This window comes from Stegostoma tigrinum, chromosome 5, assembly GCF_030684315.1.
Source record: "Stegostoma tigrinum isolate sSteTig4 chromosome 5, sSteTig4.hap1, whole genome shotgun sequence".
NCBI classification, from domain to species: Eukaryota; Metazoa; Chordata; class Chondrichthyes; order Orectolobiformes; family Stegostomatidae; genus Stegostoma; species Stegostoma tigrinum.
Window position 1 is genome coordinate 128,850,447 of NC_081358.1, and position 15,858 is coordinate 128,866,304.

The 15,858-nt window shown below is 47.1% G+C and overlaps 1 protein-coding gene across 1 annotated transcript in view; it reads left to right on the forward strand.

The window, feature by feature from the left end:
* LOC125452049 (nucleolar transcription factor 1-like) overlaps positions 1–15,250 on the forward strand; it is a 50,229-nt gene extending 34,979 nt beyond the window's left edge. The window contains exons 14-21 of the mRNA XM_048529963.2: positions 413–592; positions 4,235–4,345; positions 5,451–5,539; positions 6,941–7,130; positions 7,330–7,377; positions 8,280–8,348; positions 12,111–12,257; positions 13,095–15,250. Of these exons, the coding sequence (XP_048385920.1) occupies positions 413–592; positions 4,235–4,345; positions 5,451–5,539; positions 6,941–7,130; positions 7,330–7,377; positions 8,280–8,348; positions 12,111–12,257; positions 13,095–13,259 (999 nt within the window). The 3' untranslated portion in view covers positions 13,260–15,250. The remainder of the gene's footprint in view (positions 1–412; positions 593–4,234; positions 4,346–5,450; positions 5,540–6,940; positions 7,131–7,329; positions 7,378–8,279; positions 8,349–12,110; positions 12,258–13,094) is intronic.
* Positions 15,251–15,858: the final 608 nt, after the last annotated feature.

The window sequence follows — 15,858 nt, forward strand, 5'->3', positions numbered from 1 at the left end:
TGCTTCTCTGATGCTGCCTGGCTGCTGTGTTCCTTCAGCTCCGCACTGTGGTATCTCTAGCGGCTAAATCCAGTTGGACAACTGGTCACTTTAAGTCCCAGGCTCCTCCCCACACATCTCATCGGCTTTGTTATCATTCAGGAGTGCATTAGTTTGAAGAGGAATGTTGTCAAGAGAGAAGAGTTGGAGAGACGGGGGATTGATTTCGGGGAGAGGAGAGGTTAAGTGTGGGGACAATCAGAAGAATGAGCACATGGAGAGGGGAAGATGAGTGGGAGGCCATGTGAACATGAGAACGGTTGTGGTGTGAGTGCCTGGACACAGGGGCAACAAGTACTGTTGTGACGGCCATGTAGTATATTTCAAGTTCTGGTCATTATTTATTTGATCTCTTTGTTTTACCGTGCATCAGGAGAAGTACAAGAGGATGGAAAGAACCTTGAAAGCAGAATACGAGCAAAGGATGCAGAACTTCCTGAAAGAGAAGAAGGAAGCTGGGTCTACAAGGAAAGGAAAGTGGCCTGAGAGCCCCAAAACTGCTGAGAAGATCTGGGAGCAGACAGTGATCAATGATTACACAGCAAAGCACCGGGTATGTGTCCAGTGGGACCAAACTGCCTTTACAAGCCAGGATAATGAGTGATTTGGAGGAGAGCTTGCAGAGGGTGGTGTTCCCATTTATCTGCAGGCCTTGTCCTTCTAGATGGAAGTGGTCATGAGTTTGGAAGGTGCTGTTTCAGGACCTAATTTTCAGTGGTGCATTCTGACTTCTGTTTTGTATCACCTAAGCTGACCTGCACAAAGTGCTGTGTCTGGATTTCTTCACATCTATATCTAAGTAAAGAGTATATTCTAAAGCCTGCAGCACAAGATTTTTCACAATTAATTCATGGGATGTGTCCATCCCTAATTGTTGAGAGTCTGCCACATTGCTGTTTGTCTAGAGTCACATGTAGGGCAAACCAGATAAGGATTTCAAATTTCCTTCTGTAAAGGATATGAACTTGAACACATTGTAAACATGTTGCCACGGAAAGCGAGAGATACAGCAAGTATGAAACACAGACATTCATAAACATACAAACACAGGGCAGAAGCACAGATCTGATATAGCGCAGAAGGAGCCACCCTGGGCATTCTTCCCTTTCATGTAAAGGCCCAATTACCAAAGTGAAATCTCATCCACTCACCATCACACCTGCAGACAAGGGAGGCGCTGTTGTAGTATGGCACACTGACCTTTTCATTGCTGAGGCCAGACACCAACTCTCCGACACCACCTCCTACCGCCCTCTAGATCATGACCCCACCCCTGAGCACCAAAAGATCATCTCCCAGACCATCCACAATCTCATCACCTCAGGTGACCTCCCACCCACAGCCTCCAACCTCATTGTTCCCCAAAACTGCATGGCCCACTTCTATCTCCTTCCCAAAGTCCACAAATCTGCCTGCTCTGGTCAACCCATTGTCTCCGCCTGTTCCTGCCCCACCGAACTTATCTCCACCTATCAGGACTCCATTTTCTCCCCCTTGGTCCAGGAACTCCATACCTACGTCTGCGTCACCACCCATGCCCTCCACCTCCTCTAGAACTTCCAATTCCCCGGTCCCCAGTACCTCATTTTCACCGTGGACGTCCAGTACCTATACACCTGTATTCCTCATTCAGGTGGTCTCAAGGCCCTCCACTTCTTCCTGTCCCCCAGACCCGCTGTACCGACACCCTCATCCTCCTAGTCAAACTCATCCTCACCCTCAACAACTTCTCTTTCAATTCCTCCCACTTCCTACAGACAAGGGGGTGGCCATGGGCACCCGCATGGGCCCAAGCTGTGCCTGCCTCTTTGTAGGTTACGTGGAACAGTCCCTCTTGCGCACCTACACTGGCCCTAAACCCCACCTCTTCCTCCGTTACATTGATGACTGTATTGGCGCCGCCTCGTGCTCCCAAGAGGAGCTCGAACAGTTCATCCACTGCACCAACACCTTCCAGCCCAACCTCAAGTTCACCTGGACCATCTCCAACACATCTCTCACATTCCTGGACCTCTCTGTCACCATCTCAGGCAACCACCTTGAAACTGATATCCATTTCAAGCCCACTGACTCCCACAGCTACCTGGAATACACTTCTTCCCATCCACCTTCCTGCAAAAATGCCATCCCCTATCCCTATTCCCAATTCCTTCGCCTCCACCGCATCTGGTCCCAGGTTGAGGCATTCCACTCCCGTACGTCCCAGACATTCTCGTCCTCAAGGACCACAACTGCGCCCCCCCCGGCGGTGGTCGAGAACGCCCTCGACCGCATTTCCCGCAACTCATCCCTCACACCCCGCCCTGGCAATAACCGCCAACAGAGAATGCCCCTAGTCCTCACATACCACCCCAATAACCTCCAGATCTAGCACATCATCCTCTGACACTTCCGCCATCTGCAATCCAACCCCACCACCAAAGACATTTTTCTATCCCCACCCTTATCTGCCTTCCGAAGAGACCACTGTCTCTGTGACTCCCTTGTCCGCCCCACACTCCCCTCCTACCCCACCACACCCGGCACTTTCCCCTGCAACTGCAGGAAGTGCTACACTTTCCCCGTACACCTCCTCCCTCACCCCCATCCCAGGCCCCAAGATGACTTTCCACATGAAGCACATGTTCACCTGCACATCTGCCAATGTGATATACTGCATCTGCTGTACCCGTTGTGGCTTCCTCAACATTGGGGAAACCAATTGGAGGCTTGGGGACCACTGTGCAGAACACCTACAGACCATTTTAACCTCCCCTCCCATTCCTTAGCGGACGTGTCCATCCTGGGCCTCCTGCAGTGCTATAATGATGCCATCCGTAGGTTGCAAGAATGGCAACTCATTTTCCGCTTGGGAACCCTGCAGCCCAATGGTATCAATGTGGACTTCACCAGCTTCAAAATCTCCCCTCCCCCTACTGCATCCCAAAACCAGCCCAGCTCGTCCCCACCTCCCTAACCTGTTCTTCCTCTCACCTATCCTCTCCTCCCACTCCAAGCCGCACCTCCATTTCCTACCTACTAACCTCATCCCGCCCCCTTGACCTGTCCGTCCTCCCCGGACTGACCTATCCCCTCTCTACCTCCCCACCCATACTCTCCTTTCCACCTATCTTCTCCTCCATCCATCTTCGGTCTGCCCTCCCCTCTCTCACTATTTATTTCAGAATCCTCTCCCCATCCCCCTTTTCTGATGAAGTGTCTAGGCCCGAAATGTCAGCTTTTGTGCTCCTAAGATGCTGCTTGGCCTGTTGTGTTCATCCAGCTTCACACTTTGTTATCTCCGATACTCCAACATCTGCAGTTCCCATTATCTCTCATCCACTCAACTCTTGCTGCTTCTTGAGAAGTGTGTTTTCCCTGGAGAGGAGAGGTCTAAGAGGAGATCTTGTAAAAATTTTCATGTTATGAGGAGTCCGGATAGAACAGATGGAGAGAAACTATTTCTGCTCATGAAATGATCAAGAATGAATGGATACTGATTTAAGAAAAGAAGCAAGTCTGTTGTGAGAAATGAAATCATTGTCTGGAATGGTGGTGGAGGCAGGTTCAGTTGCATCATTGGATGATTATTTAAATAAAAACAATCTACAAGTTATAAGGAAATGGGCATGAGAATGGCACAAAGTGATGATGCTCATTTTGAAAGCCAGGGAAGGCAGGATGGGCTGAATGGCCTCCTCCTGTACCATATCAATTCTGTGATTCTGTAATTTGGTTCACTTATGTCTTCCAAAAAAGTAAATATCCTATCTTTACCTGGTCTGGTCTACATGTGAGTGTAGGCCCACAGCAATGTGGTTGACAATTATTTGCCCTCTGAAATGTTCCAGTTAGTCATTCAGTCTGAGGGCAGTTAGAGAAGGGGAATAAATGCTGTGAGCTTTCTTGCGATGTCCACATCCCACCAAAGAATGAGGATGAAAACAGACGTGCGCACATAGTCACAGGTATGTGTATGAACACATGCAGGTACATGTACATTCACTGATAGATACACACTGGCAGTGTGTCCCTCCTGTCTGCATTGGGAATAGGCAGGGAATTCCCTGAGCAGCCACATGTTCCTCACTGATGCACTCCTCTCTCTCTAGCTGTCTCTGTCTCTCTCATTCCTGGATTCTGAAGACTCACAGTGTATTGTGAGTTCAATCTTGCTGTTTTAGTCCTTTTCGCTGATTATGTCTCATGCTCACAGAATGACCGCAAACAAGCTCAATCAGCAATGGAGGCTGCTTGGAAGGCAATGGAAAAGAAGGAGAAGATTCCTTGGATTAAGAAAGCCGCAGATGACCAGAGGAGATATGAGGTGTGCTGCATTTATTTGATTCCTGACCCCTCCCATGAGCTCCTGCCTGTCGAGTCCCAAAAGTGCTCAGATGTTGCTGCTGGATAGGTCCTTGGCACTGATCTCCCTCGAGGTTCCTCACTATATTGAGGTCCAAGCAATCTACATCAGAACGACCAACTTGTATTTATATAGCAACTTTCACAGTTTCCACTCCCTGTGCCTCCTCAATCAAAGCTTCAGCTTTGTGCCAGGACCATGGGCATGTTCCTGTATTTCACTAATAACTTTAATGAATGAGACAGTAATGTGGCAATAAAGCAGTTAATCCACACTTTGTGATGTTCAGGGATGGATATCAGTCAGAACACTGAGGAGTACTTGCTCTGCTCCTTTTCAAAATGGTGCTGCAGGATCTTTTACATCTGTCAACATGAGCAGATGGAGTTTCAGTTTAATATCTCATCTGAAAGACAACATCTGAAAACAGTGCAGCAGTCCCTCAGTATTGACACTGTGGTCCTCCCTCAGCACTGACCCTCCCTCCGACAGTGCCCGCTCCCTCAGCGCTGACCCTCCGACAGTGTGGCGCTCCCTCAGCACTGACCCTCCCTCCGACAGTGCCCGCTCCCTCAGCGCTGACCCTCCGACAGTGCAGCGCTCCCCCAGCGCCGAGCCTCTGACAGTGCGGCGCTCCCTCAGCACTGAGCCTCCAACAGTGCGGCGCTCCCTCAGCACTGAGCCTCCAACAGTGCGGCACTCCCTCAGCACTGACCCTCCAACAGTGCGGCACTCCCTCAGCACTGACCCTCCAACAGTGCGGCACTCCCTCAGCACTGACCCTCCAACAGTGCGGCGCTCCCCCAGCGTCGAGCCTCCGACACTGCGGCGCTCCCTTAGACAGTAAAGATATGACCACGGCCTACTGTGACAAATCGCGTACAACCAAGGGAAAAGAAATGTTGGGGATATGTACTTTCCAGACAGGAAATAATTCACTGCAGTACTTCCCACTAAGATTGAGATGTTAAACTGAGGCTGTACCTGCCCAGTGTCCATAACCCCAGCAGGCAGCAGCTGAGTGGACATGGTTTTTGTTGTAACAGCAGCTCCCATTTTGTTGTAGAGGGAGCTGTCAGAGAGTCGATGGGCCCGGGTCTCAGCACAGAACTCCAAGAAGCTGAAGTTTGTTGGCGAACCAAAGAAACCACCAATGTAAGTGACCATTGCTTCCCCAGCTACCACTGTCCAGTACCCGCTCCCTGTCCTCTACCCGCTCCCTGTCCTCTACCCGCTCCCTGTCCTCTACCCGCTCCCTGTCCTCTACCCGCTCCCTGTCCTCTACCCGCTCCCTGTCCTCTACCCGCTCCCTGAGCTCTACCCGCTCCCTGTCCTCTACCCGCTTCCTGTCCTCTACCCGCTCCCTGTCCTCTACCCGCTCCCTGTCCTCTACCCGCTCCCTGTCCTCTACCCGCTCCCTGTCCTCTACCCGCTCCCTGTCCTCTACCCGCTCCCTGTCCTCTACCCGCTCCCTGTCCTCTACCCGCTCCCTGTCCTCTACCCGCTCCCTGTCCTCTACCCGCTTCCTGTCCTCTACCCGCTCCCTGTCCTCTACCCGCTCCCTGTCCTCTACCCGCTCCCTGTCCTCTACCCGCTCCCTGTCCTCTACCCGCTCCCTGTCCTCTACCCGCTCCCTGTCCTCTACCCGCTTCCTGTCCTCTACCCGCTTCCTGTCCTCTACCCGCTTCCTGTCCTCTACCCGCTCCCTGTCCTCTACCCGCTCCCTGCCCTCTACCCGCTCCCTGCCCTCTACCCGCTCCCTGCCCTCTACCCGCTTCCTGTCCTCTACCCGCTCCCTGTCCTCTACCCGCTCCCTGTCCAGTACCCGCTCCCTGTCCAGTACCCGCTCCCTGTCCTCTACCCGCTCCCTGTCCTCTACCCGCTCCCTGTCCTCTACCCGCTTCCTGTCCTCTACCCGCTTCCTGTCGACTCCTCCCCAGCTCCAAATTACACATCCCCATCTCCCTGACCACACACCAACTGATCACTGATCTGCTCACTGTACCTCACCCAGCACCCTGTATACTCCTTTTTCCACTCCCCCAATCACCCTGTTACACTCTGTACCTCCCCCACCACTCTGTAGTACAAACTACCCCTCACCCAGCACCCTGTATCCTCCCTGTTCCTCACCCAGCACCCTGTATCCTCCCTGTTCCTCACCTAGCACCCTGTATCCTCCCTGTTCCTCACCCAGCACCCTGTATCCTCCCTGTCCCTCACCCAGCACCCTGTATCCTCCCTGTCCCTCACCCAGCACCCTGTAACCTCCCTGTCTCTCACCCAGCACCCTGTATCCTCCCTGTCTCTCACCCAGCACCCTGTATACGCCCAGCACACTGTAATACACCCTGTCTCTCATCCAGAAGCTTGTAATACACCCTGTCTCTCACCCAGAAGCCTGTAATACACCCTGTCTCTCACCTAGCACCTTGTGTGCATCCTGTCCCTCGCCCAGCACCCTGTGTGCATCCTGTCTCTTGCCCAGCAACTGTATATTCCCTGTCCTTGCCCTGCCTTGCTCAACCTTGACCTTATCACTCCTCTCATCTCCAGGAGTGGCTACCAGATGTTCTCCCAGGAGTTGCTGACTAGTGGGGAGCTAAACCACTTTGGGTTGAAAGAAAGAATGGTGGAGATTGGAAAGAGGTGGCAGAAGCAGAGCCAGGCCCAGAAGGATGGCTACAAGAAACTTGTAGAAGAGCAACAGCAGGAATACAGAGTGGAGCTGGAGGCCTGGCTTAAAGTGAGTAAACCTGTACTGTACCCCAGTATTATACAATGACATACCTGTCCCCACAACACTGTACCCCAGTGTTAAACCATCACTGACCTGTCCCCACAGTACCTTACCCCAGTGTTATGCAGTGACCAGCTTTTGGACAGCCTGTGTTGATTATTGTAAAGGAATAATTTGTTATTTGTCCCCTTTTCATGTGTTTCAGTCTCTATCACCTGAAGAACGGAGTGTGTATGAGGAATATACGACAGCAGTAAGTATCTCAGAGTGAGCACAACAGAAGAAGCCCTTTTTTTAAAAATCATTCACTGATGAGATGTGGGCATTGCTGACTAGGTCAACATTTATTGCCCAGCCCTAGTTGACCGAGAAGGTGGTGGTGAACTGCTTTCTTGAACCTCTGTAGTTCATGTGTTGAAGTTTGACTCTCAATGCCCTCAGGGAGAGAATTCCAGGATTTTGACCTAGTAACACTGACGGAATGCCAATATATTTCTAAGCCAGGATGGTAAGGAATTTAGAGGGGAATGTTCAGGGGAAAGTGTTCCCATGTATCTGCTGCCCTTGTCCTTTGAGATGGAAGTGGTCATTAATTTTGAAGGTTCAGTCAAAGGAGCCTTAGTGAATTTCTACCCTGAATCCAATCTTGAAACCAGCAGTGCACTTTTCTGAAATCTGTTCTGTGAACTGGCCTAGATTGGCACATTTAGCACAGAGCTATGCTGCATTATTCAAATTAACTGGCATTTTGTAACAGTATGTGTAAGATTTTTAATGTGAAAGTGTTAATGGGCCTGAATGGCCAGTTTCTGGACCAGTGTAATATGCTTGAGGGGCTGAACGGCCACCTCTAGTCCCTTGTAAAGCTGAGACCATTTCAGACCTTCCTGTGGATCTATAATGCCACGCTGTGCACTCTATGGATCACCACTTTGATGTGTTGGAGAGGCTTGTGTACTATCTGGGGACTGGCAGCAACTGGCACTCAGCAGTTGCCATATCACTGAGCCCTGAAGGCTGGCTTAATTGACTGTACTTCCAGTCGGGAGGCAGCAACATCACACTGCTGGGTGGAGTTTCTGTGCCTGCATACTCCTTGTACCACCCAGAGGTGGCGTTCCTATGAAACAATGCCTTAATTTCTTGTGTTTCCAGAAGCGAAAAGGCCAGGGAAAGCCAGGGGGCCCTGCAGCCAAAGCAAGAATGACATCGAACCTCACATCGGTGAGTCGCCTTCCTTCCACTCTCTTACTCCCTCTGTCTCTCACTCTCATTCCCACTGTTTCTCCTTCAATAAAGATGGCAGAGCTGGTGATTGGTTGACAGTGGGATACAAGATAAACACATTTTTGCAGCTCAATCAGCTTCGGCTCAGATTTTGAGCTGGAGGTGGAGCTGCAGACACTGACATGTCAGGGAGAGGTAAAGTTATTGGGGCACTTGAATCTAGGAGGTGGTTGAAGTCATCTGATTTGGTCCTGGTCAGGGGAACATAGAAAGAAGGAACAAGAGTAGGCCACTCGACCCTCCACGCCGAGTGTAGCATTTGATAAGATCATAGCCAATCTGATTGTACCTTGACTTATTCCTGCATATCCCTCTTATCTTTTATCTCCTTGGCAATCAATAATCTGTCTCCCACAGCCTTAAAAATATTTATAAATTCTGCAATCACTGCTTTTTGAGGAAGGAAATTCAAAGATGCTCACCCTTCAGAGAGAAACGAAAGTTTCCTCATCTCTGTTTTAAATGGGTAACCTGTTAATGGCCTCTAGTTCTAGATTTTCCCAAAAGAAGACAATCCTTTCCACATCCACATAGTCTCTTCCTCTTGAGATCTTTCTGTTAAGTGACTTCTGATTTTTCTAAACTCCAGAGGAAACAGGCCTAGCATGTCTAGCCTTACTTCATAAGGCAAGCCGCTCATTCTAGCGATTAGTCTGGTCATCCTTCTCTGAGCTGCTTCCAACGCATTAACATCCTTCTGTGAGTACAGTGACCAATGTTGTACACAGTGCTTTAGAAGCAGTCTCACCAATGCCCTGTATAACTGAAGTATAACTTCTCTACTGTTGCATTCACTTATCCTTTTCAGTAAATCCTACCATTCTGTGAACTTTCCTGGTTACTTGCTGTAGTTGCAAACCAACTTTCTTTGATTCATGCTTTTGAGGTACCCAGATCCCTCGCAGCTCCAAGCTCTGCAATCTCTCTATATTTAGAAAATATTTTTAATTCTTTCTGCCGTATCTCATCCAACTCCAATGAATTAGCTAAACATGTTTTCTTTTTCACAAAACCATAGTGACTTTGCTCCAATACCTTGAAATTTTCTAACCGTGCCATTATAACTTCTTTAATGGTATTAATTAGTATAATAATAGTATTTAACATTTTCCCTACCACCATCTAAGCTAACTGGCCTGTAGTTTCCTGTTTTGTGTGTTTTTCACCCCCAATTTAGTGAAACCTTCCCAAATCTAGGGAATTTTGAAAAATGAAAATCAACAGAGCAACTCTGTGAAACAAACACAGCATGCTAAAGGAATTCGGCAGATCCAACAACATCTGAAGAAGTCACACCTGAAACATTAACTCTGTTTCTGTCTCCATGGATACAGCTAGTCCTACTGAGTTTCTCCAGCGTTTTTTGTGTTTGTTTCAGATTTTCAGCATTCTTTATATCGTTTACTATTTGCCTTTATGTCAACTATCTCACTAATCTTTTTAAGATGTCCATTACGACCTGGCCAGCCATTAACCTACAGCTCCACTACCTTGGTACTTTGTTATTTTCTTATGTTCTTTTCTCCCTCCCATTTCCTGGCTTACAGGTATTTCTAAGATGTAACTTGTATCCTCTGTAGCGAAGACTGGTGCAAAATACCTGCTCAGTTCACCTGCGTTCACGTAATTTCCAGGATTAATTCACCAGTCTCACTTTCTAAACGACCGACATTCATTTTGTTAACTTTTTAAAAATATCTATAGATACTCTTAACATCTGTTTTTATATTTGTAGTCAGCTTTCTCTGAGACTGTGAATTTTTCATATTCCACCCAACCTTCTGATCTGTCACCCACCTTTACACAAATCTGTATTTTCTTTCTTTAACTTTGACACTGTTCTTTAACTTTTCTAATTAACTGTGAATGTTGAGTTGCTCCTTTGGAATTTTCTTTCTTGTTGAAATGTATTCTGAAATATTCCCTTAAATGTTTGCCACTGAATATTTATTGACCTATCCCTTGCCTGTCTGCTGTGCTTTTGTGCCCTGATTATTGAGGGTTGCTGGCTTTGTGTGTACTTTGCTTGGATTTGCGAAAGGCATTGGATAAGGTGCCACATCAAAGGTCATTGTGTGAAATAAAAGCTGTTGATCCAATGGTGGCATATTGACATAAATAGAAAATTGGCTGGCTGCAGGAAGCAACATCAATGTAAATGTGTCATTTTCTGCTTGGCAAGTTGTAACCGGTGGTGGAACTGCACTGCCTTAACTGCTTTTATAATTTCTATCAATGATTTGGATGGAGAGACTGAAGGTAGAGGAGCTAAATTTGCCAATAACGCAAAGATGTTTGGAAACAACATAGGAGTATAGAAAGGTATGTAGATAGATTAAATGAGTGGAGAAAGATTTAGCAAATGGACAATAATGTGAGAAAGTGTCCATTTTGGGTCAACGAAGAATAAAAGAAAGTCACATTATCAAAATGATGAGAATTGCACAGCTCTGAGCTGCAGAGAGGTCCAGATGCCCTGGTGCATGAATCAATAAAGGTTAGTATGCAGGTACAGCAAACCAGGAAAGCAAATATAATGTTATCTTTTATTACAAATTCTATGGGACAAGGGTGAAACTACATAATGTGTACTTGGTCTCATTACTTAAGGAAGGATATTAGAAGCTATTCGGATAAGGTTAACTAGACTAATACCTGCAATGGGCATGTTACCTTATGAAAAGTTGACACTCCTCATCTCTCTTTCAACGTAAACCTGAGAGCTGACAATTCACCCCCTTGAGCCTGCTCAGCTATTTAATACAATCATGGCTGATTTCATCTCAGCTTCAACTCCACTTTCCTGCCTTCAAGCCATTACTATTTAAAAATCTGTCATTTCTCCTCACCTATGTTATAAATCTGCCACTCCTTATCCTAAAACAATGACTGCTCGTTCTAAATAGCTCCACATGAAGAAACATCCTCTTTACTTTGTTAATCCTCTTTGATGTCTTAGCTACTTCGATTAGAATCCCCACGTAATTCTTCTAAATTTCAGAGAGTATAAACCTAAACTGCTCAACCTCTTGTTCTGTCTCTTACACACACACCCTCTTTCTGTGCTTTCTTTATCTTCCAGTCTCCCTCTCTCTCCATCTGGGCGGCACGGTGGCTCAGTGGTTAGCACTGGTTCAATTCCAGCCTCGGGCATCTGTCTGTGTGGAATTTGCACATTCTCCCTGTGTCTGCACGGGTTTCCTCTGGGTGCTCCGATTTCCTCCCACAGTCCAAAGATGTACAGGCAAGGTGGATTGGCCATGCTAAATTGCTCGGGGGTGTGTGGATTATAAGGGGATGGGTCTGGGTGGGACGTTCCAAGGGGCAGTGTGGACTTGTTGGGCCGAAGGGCCTGTTCCAACACTGTATGGAATCTAATCTGTTGTGCTGTCTTATGTTCATGCTTGCATAGTGTCTCACACTATATCTGTTTCTTTGTCTGTCTAGTTCATGTTTCCCCTTTAATGCATGCATTTGTACTTGCACACACCTTTATGCTGTCTCGTGCTTTTGTGTTCTCTTTCACCGACTTTTGTGCACTTTCTCCCTGCCTTTGTATACTTTCCCACCCATCTTCATGCTCCTCACCACCTTTTCACACTCTGTCACCTGCTTTTACATGCACTGTCACCTCAGTCCTGCCTAATTTTGGATGGACTGTCTCTCGCTACTCTGAACCTATTGTCTTACTGTCTTTAGGAATCATCTGAAGAGGATGGTGAAGATGAGGATGATGATGATGAAGATCCCGAGGGGAGCGATTCATCTGATTCTGATGATGATGGTGATGGCTCCTCAGCCTCATCTGATAGCGAAGCAAACACTGATGAGGGTGAGGATGGAGAGGTGAGTTGACCAAAATTGCTCATCTGACACCGTGTCTCACTGCAGTGTCCCACATGTTACTCATCCACTTCCACCAGCTGGCCTGAGGTTGCTTGCCTAGTGACCCATGCTGGCTATTTGAGTGCCAGTGGAATCATGCTCTCCACGATGCCACTCCTGCCCACACTCAATCCATACATGTCCCAGTCGCAGGACAGTTGACCCTACTGCCCATCCCTAATTGCCCCTTGAGAAGGTTGTAACGAGCTGCCTTCTTGAACCACTGGAGTCTGTGTGCTGTGGATTGACCCACAATGTCCTTAGGAAGAGAGTTTCAGGATTTTGACCCAGTGACACTAAGAAACATTTCTTAACGTCCCTTTTATTTCTTAATAAATGTTTCCAAGACAGGATGACGGGATGGGAACCTCATGGTGTTGGTGTTTAAATGCAATTGTCAGGATGGTAGAAGGTGACGTCAATGGATCCAGGCATGCCTGGATTCTTCATGATCATTAACTGTATCCTGAGCAATGCTGACCGAAGAGAAATCCTAACCAAGATTTCCCTCATGTAGCACCATCCCACAGGAACCAGATGCGAGAGTTGGAATTCACTGCAAGTCCTGGAAGAGGAGAAGGAGGTCAACCTGGAACCATGTGGTGGGATAAAGCATCAGGGCAGAGGGAGGTGTGTGGCAGAACAAAGATGGGAGAAAAGCAGAGACACTCCGAGAAGGAGGGAACAGGGGTGTGAGAGTGCAAGAATCTTAGAGGAACGGGATGAGAGAGCTAGAGAGGAACGGTATTGGGCAGAAGTAGTCAAGTCTTTGAGCTTTGATCTTGTCTTTAATTTTAGAATGACGACGATGATGACGACAACGACGACGATGATGATGATGATGATGACGACGACGATGATGACGACGACGACGACGATGGGAGCCAGGTCAATGCCAGCTCCTCCTCGTCCTCTTCCTCCTCACAAGATGATGATTCTGATTCTGATTCTGATTCTGACTGACTCCCCTTCCCTATCTCCTGAGGCCAGCCATTGTGGAGTGTTGCTGGAAGGATTAAGAGAACTCCTTAACCTGGAGTCCAGTTACTTTATCATTATGGAGGGTGGGGGGAGCTGAATGAATGACAGTATTTGGGCAGGCCGTTGCCCTGTACTCACTGCCACATAGACTGCACCAGTGTTCTCTCCCAGTCAGAGAGACAGCTCTCCATGATCCACCGCCTTATCCCTGCAGTCACTCTAGATCAGCTTGTCTGCTCCAGCACCAGCTGTCTTGATCTGCTGTAAATAAACTTGTTTGTTGATGTGATCATCAATGCAGTATTTTATATTTAGAAGTAGAAAGTGACCAGTCAAAGTGGTATAGTTTTAATAGGTTCATTTTAATCTCTAATCAATCACTGAAGTTTCTGGATTTCTGTTTCTGCTATTTGTGATATTCCTTGGTTACTGGACCATCTTGAAACGAGTTACTGCTCCTCAGAGACCATGATTGAAAAACTGGCAGAAATCCCATGAGAACAGCAGAATCTTAGTCAGGCTTAACTGGTTTCCCTCATTTCACCTTCTGTTTCTCAAATGATCATTGCCAGCTGTCTCGGGCATGACCCCTCCATGCCCTCTGACTCCAGTTAAAGGCTTCTTACACTGTTGCAGTCCATGTGCGGTAGTAAATGCCTTTGGTGAGAGAATTCCAGGATTTTGACCAGACTATACTGAAGGAACGGCGATATATTTCCAGGTCAGGATGGTGATTGGCTCGGAGGGGAACTTGCAGGGGCTGGTGTTCCCATGTATCTGCTGCCCTTGTCCTTCTGGATGGAAGTGTTTGTGGGTTTAGAAGGTGCTGCCTGAGGGTCTTTGGTGAATTTCTGCAGTGTGTCTTGTAGATGGTACACACTGCGGGGACTGAGTGTTGGTGGGTGGGGGAGTGAATGTTGAAAGTGATCAATGGGTTTTTGTCCCCACAGAATTAGTTTGTTGTAAATGAAAGTGTAGTGAGGTGGAGGTAGAGTTCCAGAAGCTTCTGAGTGAACATTGCTCATCAGGCCCTGCACTGATGCACCTGTTGCAGTGGATAGAAGAGTCTGACTGACACTTGTCAGTACAAAGGAACATCAGCATTAACCCTAACCTCAGTGTGATTATTCTGAGGGTGCTGGTGAATGATGTGTATTACCAAATATTTAATAACTGAATTGTGTTAGGTGTTTTTGGGATAGAGAGTGCCAATGTGGTAATGTCACTGGACAAAACATTTAGAACCCCAGGCCAATGCTCTGGGAACTTGGGTACAGCACCTGGTGAAATTTAAATAATCAGTTAATTAACATGGAATTGAAAGGTAATTTCACCTGTGACCATGAAACTATCACCAGTTATTGTAAAAAGCCAATTTGGTTCACTAATGTCTTTTGGGGAAAGAAGTCTGCCATCCTCACCTTGTCTGGCCTACATGTGACTCCAGACCCACAGCAATGTGGTTCAGTCTCAGCTGCCCTCTGAAATGGCCAAGCAAGACACTCAGTTGAAGGGCAGTTAGAATGGACAATTAATGCTAGTCTTGCCAGGGATGCCCAAATCGCTCAAAAGAAAACTAACACTTTTTTTGTGTTGAGAACTATACTGTTCTTTATCTAGATCCCAGCCTGGGAGACTGTGCAGAACATCATGGGTTGACAGCTTGGGATATCTGTGATAGTCTTGTATTTGATAGCTTAGATGATTTTTTTCGCAGTTTTATAAATGTCGTACGTTACAGTACCTGAATCCTAAGGTTGTGGGAAAAGCTACAGGGAGAATTTATGGGAAATATTTGTAATGTTCAAGCAAAGCTCACCTTGAATGTGCTGTGGAAGAGACAAATATGTCCCATTCAGTCCGAAACATTTTTAAACTCATGGTGGAGTTGAGTGTTTAGGAAATTCCATTGCAGAGATTCTGTTCTTACTGAAAGCAGTAATGGACTTCATAATAAATGTCAACTCTAAATATTTATCTTGTGCCTGCTTCTATTTTCAACAGACACTCCTACTGCTAGTTTCTTTGGTTTATAAAGGAATGGCAAAGCATCATTAGTCAAATTGAGAATTCTGGTGATGGGACATAGCACCTAGTAGAAGGCTGATTCTCAGAATTCGTAGAGTGTTCTACCAGTGTTCCCATACCCAATAACTGTAGCAACCAGGACTGGAAATTGCGAGGAGATCCCAGTGAGAGCTGATGGCCATACAAGCTGAGAATCACTGCTTGTGGACTTGTACATTGCATCAGTGTCTAGGATGCTATGGGAAAGGAGAAAGAGTAATGCAGGGGAGATGGTGGCCTCATGGTTTTATTGCTGGACTGTCAATCCAGGGACCCAAATAATATTCTGGGACCCGGGTTCAAATGGCAGATGGTGGTATTTGAATTCAGTTAAAAAAAAATGTGGAATTAATTTTAATGATCAGCATAAAACCATTGTTGATTGTCGGAAAAACCCATCTGGTTAACTAATGTCCTTTAGGGAGGGAAATATGTCATCCTTACTAGGTTTAGCCTACATGTCACTTCAGACCCACAACAATGTGGTTGGCTCTCAAATGCCCTCTGGGCAATT